Source organism: Hydra vulgaris, chromosome 01, assembly GCF_038396675.1.
Source record: "Hydra vulgaris chromosome 01, alternate assembly HydraT2T_AEP".
Lineage (NCBI taxonomy): Eukaryota > Metazoa > Cnidaria > Hydrozoa > Anthoathecata > Hydridae > Hydra > Hydra vulgaris.
The window spans coordinates 26,457,501-26,473,789 of NC_088920.1; the positions used below are offsets into that span (position 1 = coordinate 26,457,501).

At 29.0% G+C, this 16,289-nt stretch overlaps 1 protein-coding gene across 3 annotated transcripts in view; it reads right to left on the reverse strand.

Annotated features, from left to right (window-relative positions):
* Nucleotides 1–16,289, reverse strand: part of LOC136075242 (multidrug resistance-associated protein 1-like) — a 146,071-nt gene that overhangs the window by 1,443 nt on the left and 128,339 nt on the right. For all 3 annotated transcript variants that reach the window (XM_065787784.1, XM_065787785.1, XM_065787786.1), the window contains one exon: nucleotides 7,234–7,428. In XM_065787784.1, coding sequence (XP_065643856.1) covers nucleotides 7,234–7,428 — 195 coding nt within the window. The remainder of the gene's footprint in view (nucleotides 1–7,233; nucleotides 7,429–16,289) is intronic.

The window sequence follows — 16,289 nt, forward strand, 5'->3', positions numbered from 1 at the left end:
TGATTTGTTGTGGGAAAAGCCATGTTTGGAAAGCCTCACCCGAATGAAACAACAAAACACAATCAGTCAGCTAAAAGAACAGTCAGTTGTCGAGAAACGTTGTTCAGCATGCTTTTCACTGATTGAAAGAGGGATTCCACATAATTGTACAAAAGGAATGCTTTGACAGAACTTCTTTGAAGTTGCAGTAAAAGGCAAAAAAGCAGCAGACAGAGTAGCTGCTTCTGTTATAGCTAAAAAGGTTCCTTCACCCCGTGGCGCTGCGCGTCTTAGTCAAGGATTAGGAAGACATCTTCCAGTTAATCTAGGCGAAAAAAAATTTCTTCTGGTCATATGTTCTGAACATTCTTTTGTTTTAGTGACTCTTTTATTACAACAAGAAAACTTTATAATAAGAGAAACTGTGTTATGTTGATGTAAACTCTTTTTTTTCCAGGGTCATCAAGACAAAAAGAACTTTTTCCAGCAGCTACATCCACATTGACTGCTCAACAACTTCTAAAAGTTCATAACCAGACCGGGCTTTCAAGCACTTAACAAAGTAGCTCATCAGCGATTTGTTGAAAAAAACTTTAGGGAAAAATTTCAGTGTCTTATAAAGCATTTTTTTTATCTAACAACAGAAATTGGTTACATTCGAAATATAGTTTATTTTTACCAAAATCGAAAAAACGCAATAACAGACCTCACGCCATCTACATCATTTGAAAAACGTGGAAGACCGTGTATGTCTTATGGAGATTTGTCAGAAACCAGTGAAAAAAGAAAAAGTTCCACATTAGTTTAAGAAATTGGACTCGAGCATTTCTTTAATGCATATCTTCAGGCATTACGTTCAATAGGAGAAGAAACAGAAACAAAGATTGTGGAAGCATTAAGAATTGCCGAAAAAAAAAAGGTCTCGCGTTTTATGGAGAGCACAAACGTTTTACTGACAGATGAAGAAGCACTAAGCGTGTTTGTTAATTTCGATTTAACTAAAGTACAATATTTAGACTTGAAGAAGTTGACAGACGAAAAAAACTGTTCTTTATTCCCACTGTTTTATAAGTTGCAAGAAATTAAACAAACTTGCTATCCACCATATTATGCAATAGAAATTAAAAAAACACATGCAAAATTTATGGAACTGCAAGATTTAGTGGATCATACTGTATATATAATTTTGACTATAGATTCCGTGTACAATAATAAATTTAAATAATTAATTTTGTATAGTAAATGGGGTTGTGATGGCTCTTCTGGCCATAGCGAGCACAAGCAGAGACTTTCGATGGAACCTGAACTTATTTCTGATGTGAATTTATTTATTTGTTCTTTAGTACCGATCAAATAAGTTGAGGAGGTAACTGGCGCAGTTGTTTAGCAAAATTCGGCTTCTTGGTCTGTACGTTTTTGTCGACCTATATGCATAAAATTTTGCAAAGAGACTCTTGAGAAAACTAAAGGTGTTGTAGATAAAATAAAAAGCCCAATATACTCCTTACGGCCATCTATAATTAACAAAAGTTGTAAAGGAATACAAGTGAAGCATGAACTTTTTTTAACAAAGATAGATGGAAAAGTGGCTCAGGTATTAACGGACACGCATTCTGCGTCTACATGTACAATATGTGGAGCTACTCCACGACAGATGAATGATTTGACTAAAGTGTCTGCTAGGCCTGAAAATGAAAGTTCGTATCAATATGGATTGTCGGCACTACATGCCTGGATTCGATGTATGGAAATGACGCAACTTATTTCCTACAACCTGTCTTTCCAAACATGGTCAGCTAAAGGTAAAGAAAAAAAACAACAAAAGAAAAAGAAGAAGACCTTGTTTAATCGTCGTGGTTAATCGTCGACAAAGCAAAACAAGTAAGTGGTAATTCCAATGATGGTAATACTGCTAGAAGATTTTTTCACAATGCAAGCTGCTCTGCTGAAATCACCAGAGTAAATGAAAATTTGATTAAGCAACATTGTATAATTCTACAAGCTCTCTCCTCAAGTGTTATGATAAATGCTGAAAGTTTTGGGACATATGCTACAGTGACTGCCCACATTTATGTGAGTAATTGTAGCTGGTACTTTATGCCGTCTTCTGTGCAAAAAACTTTACTTCATGGAGAAAATATCATAAAACATTTTGCAGTACTGCCTATTGGTCAACTTTCAGAAGATGTGCAAGAATCCCATAAAAGAGATTATAAAAAATTTGGCCTTCATCAAGCCAAGAAATGATCTAGATTAGCTACAAATGAGGATGTAATTCACACTCTTCTGTACACTTACGATCCCTACATCACCAGCATTAGAAAACCGTACATCAAAAATGTCCAAGAACTCAATGAAGATACTTTGCAGCTTTTGTAAGTCGATTTATTTCATAAAAACTCACTGTATAAAAGTTGTTATTGTTAAACTATTCTGAATATTGTTATAATAAGCATTTTATATACTCTTGAAAATATATGTCATATAATCATGTAAATGTTCAAATATATGCAAATTAACTAATTACACGCAACTATTAAAAAATCAAATTAGTAAAGCAATTAAACCTAACATAAGGAAATTGTTTGTATAAAAGTTTAAAAAGTACGTTTGTTTTTTTTTGTCTAGAGATTAGCCAAAAGCTCGTATTAATGTTTTTTTATAATATAAATATAATATTATTATATTTTCCAAATAAATTGGCATTTTTTGTCGTTTCTAATACTTTTAAAGTTTTTAAATAAAATTAAAAAGAACATGTTTAGTTAAAAGTAAGAAAAAAAACGAAAATTGTGAGGTTTTTGACTTTTATTTACGAGTTTTATATCAAAATTTTTTTTATAAAAAATATTTCCTTAGAAGCCTCATATACTACTCTACATTTGTGCAAAATTTCAACACTTTATCTTTAGTAAAAAAAAAGTTATTGATTTTTGATGCAAAACAGACCTTTATTTTCCACTGTGCAGCGAGTTGCACAGTAACTGCTATATAATAATAAAAAAATTGTTAAAACTAAATTACTCTTAATTCATGTGTTCATGTATGTATGTATGTATGTATGTATGTATGTATGTATGTATGTATGTATGTATGTATGTATGTATGTATGTATGTATGTATGTATGTATGTATGTATGTATGTATGTATGTATGTATGTATGTATGTATGTATGTATGTATGTATGTATGTATGTATGTATGTATGTATGTATGTATGTATGTATGTATGTATGTATGTATGTATGTATGTATGTGTGTTTGTATGTATGTATGTATGTATGTATGTATGTATGTATGTATGTATGTATGTATGTATGTATGTATGTATGTATGTATGTATGTATGTATGTATGTATGTATGTATGTATGTATGTATGTATGTATGTATGTATGTATGTATGTATGTATGTATGTATGTATGTATGTATGTATGTATGTATGTATGTATGTGTGTCTGTATGTTGTATGTATGTATGTATGTATGTATGTATGTATGTATGTATGTATGTATGTATGTATGTATGTATGTATGTATGTATGTATGTATGTATGTATGTATGTATGTATGTATGTATGTATGTATGTATGTATGTATGTATGTATGTATGTATGTATGTATGTATGTATGTATGTATGTATGTATGTATGTATGCGATATGTATGTATGTATGTATGTATTAATTTGCTGCAAGCTTTCCAAAGTTCAGGAAAACATTTATTTAAATAAAAGTAAAAAGACTTAAATTAAAATAAAAACTAATAAACTACCAGTAAAGAACATATCTGCTGCATTATGTATCTTTGCATTAAATTTCGGCTTCTTACTAATCGGATGAGAAGTCTAATACTACAATGCTAAAAATATCAGAATCCGTTCTGCACCAACTATAGCCTGCTTATTCAAAATTTGAAATACAAAATTTTACCCAAGAAGAATCCGTTTTATTGTATAGGCATTCTGTTTGAAAATAACACTTCTTTGTCTTAAGGCATTATTTTAGTTATTTTTCTATTTTTTCAATAACCACTAGTTGTTAATAATTTTGACAGTAACAGTTAACAAAATTTATTTTGCATTTCAGAAAATACGTAATTAATAAACTCAGTTGAAATTTACGCAATATTAATAATATTTCTGGAAAAGGTAAAAACATTATAATAAATGTTTGAACTGTTTTAGAAAATAGTTCCAGGATTTCCAGGATTTCTTGCTAAAAGCAGTGTTTTTCCAGGACTTTTCCAGGGCCTATCAAAATTCTGAACATTTCCATGTTTTCAAGGTTTTTAAGAACCGCTGGCTACCCTCGATGAAATTTCAACCATAACCTTTTAACGGAGGGGAGTTTGTAGGCAATAAGTGCAGAAAGATGTTAACTTATTTCAACAACTTGCGGAAAACATACTTATTTTTTTTACATTTCCACTCATTGACACACTTAGAGAGTTCAATGCAGTTGTTCATGCCGTCATTGGAAATATTCCTCAGGACAACTATCGGATTTTTATTGAAGAAAATTCCAACCTCAAGCTTCCAAGCACAAGTGTCACTCCCAAAGCGCATAGTGTCTTTTTTCATGTAATACAGTTTATTGATCGCTGCAATCACTTACTGGGCATCTATTAAGAAGAAGCAACAGAATCACTCCATTATGGCTTCAACCATCACTGGCAACGGTTCAAAAGGCTTAGTAATCATCCGGACTACCCTAAGAATCTTCGAAAATGTTTGATTGATTAAAACAGCAAGCATTCATTTTAACTTATTTTTAGAGAAAACTGTATTATAACATATAATATGTATGCTATTACCTTTCAACATCAATTTATAATAACTATATTTACAATGAGTAATTCTTTTTTGTTTGTTGTTATTTCTAAGTTGTAACGACACTGCTTATTTATAGAATAAAGATGTTCGAACAAGTTTCTAATGTTTCTAGTAGGAAATGTAACTCATTTGTTAGGAGCAAAAAAATCAAAAATCGTTCACGGACAATTATTAAAAATTTCAAAACCAGCTCTAATGTACTCCTACATACTTGTACTATTATACACCTAAACGCTTTTCTCAAGAAAAGAGCTTTGAATTAAAGCTACTTTTGTGACTCAGTGGCTATATATTAAAAAATTGTTACAATCGTATTAAAAATGTGATTGTATAGATGAAATTTAGATTTTAGAGCTTCGCAATTTAGTTTTACCCCAGGGCCCCAAGCCAACTTGGAGCGGCCCTGGAGAGTAAACAAAAAACTAGGTAATAGTTATAAAAGTACATACTATTGTTATTAAATGAACTAATCGATTTTTCAAAGTCGACTAGTTTCGACTTTCGACAAGTCGACTTTCAGTTGATTTAGTCGGAGTCCATAATAACACTACATTTTTCTGGCTTCTACTTTTTTTTTATCTTATACTTTTTTCTGGCTTATACTTTTTCCTATCATATACTTTTTTCTGGGTCATACTTTTTTCTTGCTTATACTTTTTTTATAATTCTTCCTCGCTTTAATTATAAGACAACTTGCCTTTTGGTTTATTAAAAATCTAATATGTTATAGTAAAATATAAAAATAAAGTCTCAAACTGCATATTAAATTATACAACATATTACTAGACTAGTTTTCCTATAAATTTCTATGATCTTCAATGTCTTGAATTTATTCATTTTTTACAGATTTTTGTAAATAAAACTAATAAACATAAATAAAGCCAACAACATCCATTTAACTAACAATAAAAAGCAAGAGAAGAGGAAAATGTTAAATAAACAAAAAACATAACCTTATTTTTGCCCAGCAATTAAAAAACCCGACATTTTAGGTATCAAATTTGGCAATACAAGTTAAAGTTATATATTGGAAATATATATAATATATAATATAATATATATATAGATATTTTTCAAAGCAATTTCATTTTTACGCAGGCAAAAAAATTTTGAATAAGGATAATATGATGTAACTAAATTTTCCAACAAAATCTTATAAATGTTTAGTTTTATTTTCGGTCGTTGACTTGAAAACCAAGAAAAGTTGTATCGAGCAGTAAAGCAAACATATTAAAAAACGTGACGATTAATATTAATGTCTGTGTTTTTATTCAACTAGGATTTACCAAAATACTTTTCACTGAAAAATCTTTTAATTTTTGTCCTAAATGTGTTAGAATTTCTAGACTAAATTATCATAGATAAAGCGTTTAAATATAAAATTTTGATTGAGTTATGAGGATTGATAAATAGAAGTAAAGTGTAGATAAAAGCTAAACAAAGGGGTGTATCAAATAAATAAACGGGTGTACCAAAATAATAGTTAAGAAGGTATGATGGTACTAAATGAAGATCATAAAGAGAATGCATTCACTTCTATATTAATCTCATTTGAAACATTAAAAAAAAAAGAAACATTATAAAATTACATCAAAATACTTCCAAGCCAAATGACGCTAACTGCCAAACTGCTGAAAAAGAAAAAGAAAAAAAAAATCTTTTTTTTTTACTCAAACTTTAGAAAGTGGTTGTAATAAAAAAAAGTTATAAATGAACAACATGAAAGAATCTTTAAATCAAGTAATAAAAGAAGTCTCTAATCAAATATGAATAAGATGAATAAAGAATGAGCTCTTGAACTGAACTGTTGATACATATATCAACAATTCAGAACGGTTAAACTGTTCAAAACTATCAAAATGCATCAATAACTATTTCTGCTAGTTATTTAAGGTACTTAGTTTTTGCATGTTTTCTATTTTTTTTCTATACTGCTGGTTTCTAAAAAAAATTTTTTTTTGAAATAATATATGTAATTCATACATAAGTGCTGTCTATCCAGACACACAGTTGATGACCAGGAGTTGAGGAGTTGATTTACTGAAGTCTTAATTAAAAGATTGTTTTTTATAAAAATAAATTTTATGAAATTTATTTAACTCAAATTTTTTTTATATACGATTTTAATTTCTGACTAATTGTAAATTATTATAAATAAAATAAAGAGTAGTGTAGGTTGTGATAACGCATATATTCCATATTTATGTTTCGCTATTTAACACGCGATGGCATCTATATTACTATTATTATTTGTATATAATACATATAAAAATACAGACACATATTAATTTATATATTTTAATGTAAATAGTTTAAGAATTATTTACAACACATCACAGTTTACCAAAATGCTTACTAAAACACACAAAATAACACTAACATGAAATACTTACAAACAAATTCATACAATAAACACAGCATACCTATCATAATCCAGAATTGTGTTTAGTCGGTGAGCAATGCACAATACTGTACTGGACTTGAACTCTTTTCGAATAACTTCTTGAATGAATGAGTCTGTCTCATGATCAACTGATGATGTAGCCTCATCAAGAACAATGACTTTGCTGTTTCTAATAACAGCACGAGCCAGACAAATTAACTGACGTTGTCCAACACTAAACATGATTTATTTCAACAAATCTTTTATTTAACAAAATATTATAAAAATGTGTAACTTTTTAAATAAAATTTCATTTCCTGAAGGCTAAGCGGGCCTTTGGGAGATAAGTTAAAAAAAATTCAGAGTTATATCTCCACCATATCCCTGGTACTACCAGGAACATCTTGCTTACAAAGCAACCGCTCTACCATTACACCACTTCCACATTATATTTAAATTAACTGCATTAACTTGGTTGAAAGTTAAAAGTTACAGAAAAGCTAGAAACCTTACAGGTAAATTAAAAAATAATAAAAATAGTACTTTATAGACTAGGGACGATAAAAATGATAGCAAATACTGTTGAAAATTACAAGAAGGGCATGTTCAATTGAGTCAGATAAGTTTGAGCTATGTCTACAAATCTTTCTTCCCGCATATTTGTTCAACATAACTGTGCAAAAATTTTTTTCATTGATTGCTAAAGTTTTGCATGAACTGACTATTATTTCTATGAAAATGGAGCCAAATAGAATTGAAAGGAAATGGAAAAGAATTAACGTAATTGTTAATTTCGTTTCGTAAATTATTGTTTCAGTATGAAATTAACTCAGGTATTTATCAAATAGCAGTAGTATTGAATATATCAAAGCTTAGATTGTGGTACTTAAGCATGCTAGTCTTCTCAATAAGCTATCTTTGAAAGTTTTTGAGATTGTCAAATCAATTCTTTCTAACCGCTTTATTTAAGTCATTCTTTTTTTTTAAATTATGTATTCGCAGTTTATATAATAAGAAGAAGAATTACAAAGAAATGTTTACATACAAAAAAGGTGGATTTTTCGTAAATTTATCATTAAAGCTTTTTGGAATTAAGCTGTTGTTACATTTATACATAAAAATTAGGTGTTGGTAAATGTGATTTTATATATAGTCATCATTTGAATGTCTTCCATTAATGGTTTTGCATGTTCATATTTTTTTTTCTTATATATAAGTCTGCATGCATGAAAATGTAGAGAAAATATTTTTTTAAGTTTTGTTTGTTGAGTACTAGCCTGTGTAATGTTGGAGTAGTATATGAGACAATGTATTAAGCCAAGATATACTAGTTTCAGACTTTCTGATGTTACATATGGACAAATTCGGTACATCAAACCAATTGCTTAAGTAATTTTCGATTAAATATAATTTATATGGGAAATCCATGATAAATTTTAAAGGAAGTTTTTCATTTTGTGATTTTTTAAAATATCAAGTATATGCTGCTTTGTCTGCATTGAGTGAAAGTTTATTAGTCTTAAACCATTCATCGACATTCTTTAGTTATAAATTCATGTCAGAATACAGTTGATTAATGTCACAATTTAAAAATAAGAGATTTATGTCGTCAACAAACATTATCGAGTTAAGCTAAGCTGATGAATTGTTGAAATTATTTACATTAATCAAGAAAAGTAATGGACCAAGATTTACCCTTGTGTAACTTCACATAAAGTTTTAAGTTGTCCTGATTACTAATAACATTTTGCTTTCTTACAGTGAGGTAGCTTTTCAACCAATCACTCCGTAGTGTTTTTTTTTTCTAAAAGAATGAGTTGATCAACCGTATCAAATGCTTTTGATAGGCCAATAAATATCCTATAGTAAAGTTATTTTTTTCAAATCCTATAATAATTTGGTCTGTTATTTCGTGTTCAGTTGAATTGTTCAGTTGAATATTATTGCGTGTTCAGTTGAATAGTTTTTCTGAAACCAAACTTTTTTGTGTAAAATAAAATATTTTTATTAAGATGTTTACAAATTCTATTAAAAATTACGCGTTCAAATACTTTTGAACGCGTAATTTTTAATAGAATATATAAATATTTTAATGAAAATAATTTATATTAAAATACAGAAAGTACTGATACATGCATATAATTAGAGATTTCAGATACATGTCTATAATTAGAGATTTCAGATACAGGTCTATAATTTGAGATTTCAAATACAGGTCTATAATTAGAGATATCAGATACAGGTCTATAATCAGAGATTTCAGATACAAGTCTATAATTAGAGATTTCAGATACAGGTCTATAATTAGAGATTTCAGATACAAGTCTATAATTAGAGATTTCAGATACAAGTCTATAATTAGAGATTTCAGATACAGGTCTATAATTAGAGATTTCAGATACAGATCTATAATTAGAGATTTCAGATTGTTATTTTTGCCAACTTTAGTGTTTCAGGAAAAATCTTCTCTTTTATTGGAAGTTTTATAATATGGAACAAAGGCCTGGAGATGAAGTTTTCGTTTGAAATCGCTATACTACAAGAAATGTCATTGAAGCGAGGTGATTTATTCTTTTTTAAAAAAGAAAAAGCAATTTCATACTCTGTATGAGAAAAGTCGCGATCTTGCAGTATCACGCCATTTAAAGATTTTAGATATTTTTAAAAAGAATTTGGTGTAGTTATGATTTTTTTAGCAAAGTTTTATTTAACTCTTTCAAAAATTGCCATGAAAAATAAATATCTGTTTTATTGATATATATTTTTTGAGGTAGTATAGCCGTATTTATTTTCTTTGTTCCAATTATATCGTCAATTACATCCCATGTTTTATTCACATCAAATATGTTTTTTGGTAATTTCTTTACTATAATAGTTTTTTTTAGCTTTCTTGAAAAGATTTTCGTAAAATCGTTTATATTTTTTGTAACTTTTTTCATTATCTTCAGCTCTGTTTCTTAAAAATTTATTGTTAAGTTTTTGTTTGTTTTTTGAATATTTTATAAGAGTTTTATCCGTCCAAGGATTTAATATTGTTTTTTTTTTTAGTTGTTTTTAATTCAAGTAGGCACGTTTTGAAATATATATAAAGAAAAGTTTTGGTTTATGCTCCTAATATTTATTTTTAATATTGAAAATGAATTTATGACTTTTTTTTCCTAAAATTCATAAGGATCAAAATACAGCGTTTTCATTAAATTCCTTTAACCTTTATAAAAAATATTTGCATTAGTTATTAAACTGTCTTCAAAATGGTCAAAAACTATATTTTCAAACCCTTGTTGAAAAACATTATATAAAGCCGTTTTAAATAAAAGAAGTATATGATAATTTATCTACCAATATATTTATAAATTTTTTATCCTGGTATAAAATATTCTGTGCTTTCACACATATTTTGTCGAAATTCATGGACAATTAGTTTATTTTAAACAACTTTAACAAAAAAACCATTTTGTCTATGAGTTTTTGGCTTAGCAAATAACCCTTTTCGAATTTTTCGAGTTGTGCTACAATAATCTTCATTTATAAAAATATCGATAACTTTTAATATCGGTGCGTTATTAGTAATCACTATTTTGTCCTCGTAGTCGTGCAGTTTTAAAACAATTTTTCATTTACAATTATAATTCAAATTTTCAACTCTGTGCGCTCGTTCAATTTTGACTTCTCTTTTGATGTTCAGATTTTAAACAAAGAGCTTTTAAATTTTTACTTTGTTTTTTCCCCAATCTTTTTCATCGCTACTCTCTGATAAACCATCAATGCGCTAGTTGTTTCTTCAATTTCGATTTTTTATGTCAACAGATTTTAACTTCAGGTTGTTGATTTCAGTTGAAATTTTCCCTTGTATTATCTTTAGGCTGAATAACTCTTCTTTAACTTTATCAATTTCTTGATTTGCATTTTTGATCTTATTGTTGCAGGCATTACCAATAAATGTTAAGCCAGCTTTGATACCATTAAGATCCTTTTTTACGTCTTGAATGTCTTTTTAAATTGATTCAAATTTTACATTTCTCATCTTATCTGTTTCAGTTAAGAATGGCAAGTTTGTCTCTTTTGGTAGGTTCAGAAGCTTTCTCATTACAAACATTAAAACAACTTTAGCTTTGCTCATTTTAAATTATTTATGATAGATAAAATAAAAACAATAATAATAATAATAATAACAATAATAATAATAATAATACATATATATTTATATATATATATATATATATATATATATATATATATATATATATATATATATATATATATATATATATATATATATGTATATATATATATATATATATATATATATATGTTTATACATATATATATATATATATATATATATATATATATATATATATATATATATATATATATATATATATATACCCATATATATAACACTTTCCCTTTCAAAACTTAAAAACTCAATTTTTCTCTTTTAATTTTTACGCTGCAAAAACATGTCTGTTCATCTGTTCATGAAAAAAGCATGCAGCAAAAAAAAAAAAAAAGAAGAAAAATAAAGAAAAGAAAAAAAGAGCAAAATTCTCGATAATCAACGCTCTTTTTAGTTTCCAGTCACTTCTAGGGTTCATCAAGGTTCTATACTTGGTCCTGTTTTGTTTTTTATCTACATTAATGGTCCTCCTTACAACCTTACATCTAAAGTGGCTTTATTTGCTGACCACTCAACAAAATACTCGTACCTTGACAAAAAGTTTTTCTTTTATATTGCTTAGAACAGGCATTCGATCATGAATCTGATCTCACTTCTGTAATAGACGATGATGACTTGTATAGTGAAATGTGGAAAATAAAGTAATAAAAAATAGTGCAAAACTTGTAATATAAAGAAAATATGTTTTTTGACACAAAAATAACATCAGCAATAACGCAATAATTTTAACAACACAATATTTTGTATAAAATATATAATGTTATATGTTTGAATTTAAACAAAAAAATTAACCTTTTCATAATAGTTTACATTTACTTATAAAGAAATAAACTTTTTTGTATCCCTAAGTTACATTAAATGCGGGAGTAAATGCATAAACTGTTTGTATGTTTATGTAAGTAAATCGATAAATTATTTCAAATTACTACTTGTGTGTGTATGACTTATTATTTTGTAAGGCATATGTAAAACACTTTTTTTTGGGCCGAATATATGGTTGCAACCCCCCTTAAAAAAAGGCAATTAAGTGTCAAATCCAATTATTCCAATTCCGAGTGACTATGGTGATTGGATTTCCAAAACACCATGGTAGTTGAAATTCCAAGTCACCTTGGTGATTGGAGTTCCAAGTTAGATCCATTTTTGAGTCAATAACTGTTTAATCAAACATTTAATAATTTTCAAATTGAAACTAGAGAAAATGGAGATTCTCGTTAGGTCAACTTACGAGCTTAATGAACAGCTCGGCTCTAGCTTGTGCAAAAAACCCTGCAAGAATTATAGCCCAAAAGATTTTAGGTTTTTTAATTTATTAACCAGATAGCTAAAATTCTGATTTATTTTCCAGACAATCTAAATCACTTACTTTAGCTCCTGGAGTCGTGAAGGATTTTGACTTATTTTGCTATTAATTTTTTAACTGAAAATTCCAGACTCATATTGAAATTTAAAAGCTCCATGTAAACTAAAACTCTACCCAATGTCAAGTAAATAATTAGGTTCACACTTGTTTTGTACATTAGTTAAATTTATTTTAAGTTTATTAAAATTGAAAAACAATGATATTAAGTTATATGAGAAATTAAAGTAAAAAGTAAAATATGAAAAATGTAAAATATGTAAATCAGTAAAAGATGAAGAATATAACAATTACCAGGTAAAAAAATAGAAACAGTGTACACAAAGATTCTATTGATTTATCTAGTTTGATTTCATTGATTTGGTTGTATTGTCTTATCTTTGCAGAAGTTTTGCAGTCAAATTTTTTTCAAAATGTAATCTAAGAAATATAAAAAAACATTTTCAAAATTGTTATGTAAGTTAATGCTGTCTTTTTGATTGTAATTTAGCTAATATTATATGATTACTTTTAACATAGGAATAAAATAATTATAGAGCTGTTTTAATTTTATTTAACAGTTATTATTCCTATATTATTATTTTAATAGATCTTGGTGTAATCCTAACAAATCATTTTATATTTATTTGATCATTTTCTTTATTTTGCAATGTTAGATTGTTGGTTTTTTTATTATAAAAGTATTACAAAACTCATCATTTATTTGTAGAATTTGTCCTATGTAATATTATCCAATTAACATTAAAAAATGCTGAGTTTTTTTTATAATCAGTATCAGAATACTTATTTATGCTTCTCTTAAGGTTCTAAATATTTCTCCTTATTTTATGCTAATTTATGTCATGTAAATTTCAATTTTCAATTTTTATAAACACTGCCCAATTTTTCACAATTGTTGGATAGAACAGGTCAGATTAGGTGAATAGTCTTTAAGATCACCCTGCTACTGGTAACATGTAACCCAGTGTAACCTGCTCCATATCCTGCTGCCTTGTGGGAGGTGCCTTAGTTACTGTTTTAGTTCACATGTGATCTACCTTATATGAATATTTGTGTTCTGTTTAAACCTATGACGCAGCGGTCACTGACCTGTTAGTTGCTATCTTTATATTTGTGTTCTGTCTGAACCTCTGGAACAGAGTTCACTCACCCGTAAGCTACTTTATGTGTGTTTGTGTTCCGTTTGAAACTCTGGCGCAGTGTTCATCCACCTGTAAGTTACTCTATGTATGTTTGTGTCATGTCAAAACCTCTGGCATGGTGTTTACCCACCCGTAAGTTACTTTATGTATGTTTGTGTTTTGTTTAAATGTTGAATTATTCTATTTAATTGTTCAAATCTGTTTTAATGCAGAGCGAGCTCATTAAGTAAATGGTTACTCCAACTATTAAACTTTTGGTCACCTTTACCTTTAGTATCTTGTTAGATGTAGTATTTTTCATAATGCATTTCCAAAACATCACGCCTGATATTTTGAGGTACTGTTTGCGAGAAATTTTTTTAGCTACACCAGGTCAGGTCAGGTTCAGGATTATCAAGATCACTCTGCTACTGGTATCATGTAACCCAGTACCACCAGCCCCGTGCCATGCTGCTTTAGGGTGCGTTTTTTAAGACTCAGAGAAGCAAACTCTGACTGAAAATTTTCCTGCCTTGGAGCTTTTTTCAGAGTAAAGGCTAGAGATGTCTCAATAAAAATAATCATTTTGGGCAGATGTTAACTGCACCCAACTACTGAATTGTAGAAGGACTTCTAGGCGAAGACTGTAGGGGTACGCAGAATAATTTAGCTAACCAGCCTAAATCGCCTTCTTCATCTATTAAGCTGATGCAGATGTAAACCTGTAATACATTGTCTCTTGCCTAGGATGACAAATGCCTAATCTTCGTGACTCTACTCATAATTTTTGCTTGTGCGTCCTTAATAGTGGCATGTAACTCTTCTTGTTATCTCCTAATGAGGGTAAAACTTTTAAAATCAGTTTATTTGTTCTGAGGCCGGCTGGTAATAAGGACTCTGAACTCTGTGACAGCTCTTAGAGAGACTGATTCTATCAACAGCTGCAAATTATTAGAGTATTATCAGTGTAATGTTGCGCACGGATGGTGTCTCTGTAAATGCTGTTGATGCACACTGTTAGAGCCACATAAGGAGTCATATGATACAAGTTAGGGTCAATTAAAAGGACTGAGAAGATTGAGCAGCATATTGCTTAAGAGGCCATACTCTATCTATGAGTGATTCAAGTTTTCTTTAAACTTAAATTATGCCAAAGTTACTCAAAATATTAAACATAAAAAACCATACCTATAACTGAACTTTAAATATATCTTTTACAAATATTCGTGATCTACAAAGCAACCTTTCATCAGTTGAATCTTATCTCTTGCAAATTTCACAAGACTTTCTTGATTTTAAAGAGACTAATTTAAATAATGCTATTACTTCCTCAGATCTCATCGTTGATGGGTACTATTCTGTGTTTGCAAAGACTCCAATATCACAACAAATAGGTATAATTAATGCGTATATATGCACCCAAGCTTGGCTTTGACATATACATACGCATCAGTTCACCTATTTGTTGCGAAACGAGATTCGAATCCTTTGAGCGTTTTTTTAATATACATTTCTTTAGCATCTCGTTACTCTATCACCTTTTGTTCTTTATTGTTCTCCTTTTTCCCAAACTGCACTCTTTTATTTGATAGATTTAATTTCTGATCAGATCTCACTGATCAGAATTGCCAACAATGCTGTAAATGGTAATTTTAATACTTATCACACTGAATGATTTGGTGCTGAGTCCACAGACTTTGCAGGCACTAAAGTATATAAAAGTCTGAAAAAAAACTTCTGCATCTGCATCATTTCTCAAACTCTTACCCTTACTCAACTTTATAACTCGTTTTCCTGGCAACCCTAATCATTTATCTTCACTCCTTGATTTTTGTTTTGTCTCTTATACTAGCTTGTGTTCAGTTTCTCCTTTTTTTCCTTTGGTGGTTCTGTCTGTATAATGATCTCTTTAAATCTTTCATCTCATACTTCTTTTTTAGACTTACGCTATTATTGCACTATTTACTACTACCCTAAAACTAATTAGGATTCTTTTCGTGATTTTCTTTATGACGGTCATTGAGCTGATGTCTTTTCTCTCTCAGCTGATAAATGCACCTTCTACGAAACATCCTGGGTTCAGGCAGGAATGGAAGCTTTTATTCCTTTTCGTCGGTTCCTAGTTAAGCCTCATTCTACTCCATGATTTTCACCTTCTTGTGCAGCTGCTATATCTTATCGTTAGCATTTTTTTGATCATTTTCAAAAGAACAAACAGTTCTTCGAAAAAACTTTAAATTTGACTCTTATTATTCTATTCCTTCCATTTTATTAAGCAGGTTAACTCATTGTTAGACATTCAAATCACTCCAGCTTCTGTTGCTTAAGTCATATCTCATTTAAACTCTTCTTTGGCTTGTGGTCCATACAACGTTCCTGGCATAGTCTTACAAAATTGTTTTCCAGAACTCTCTTCAATTCTCTTTAAAATTTTT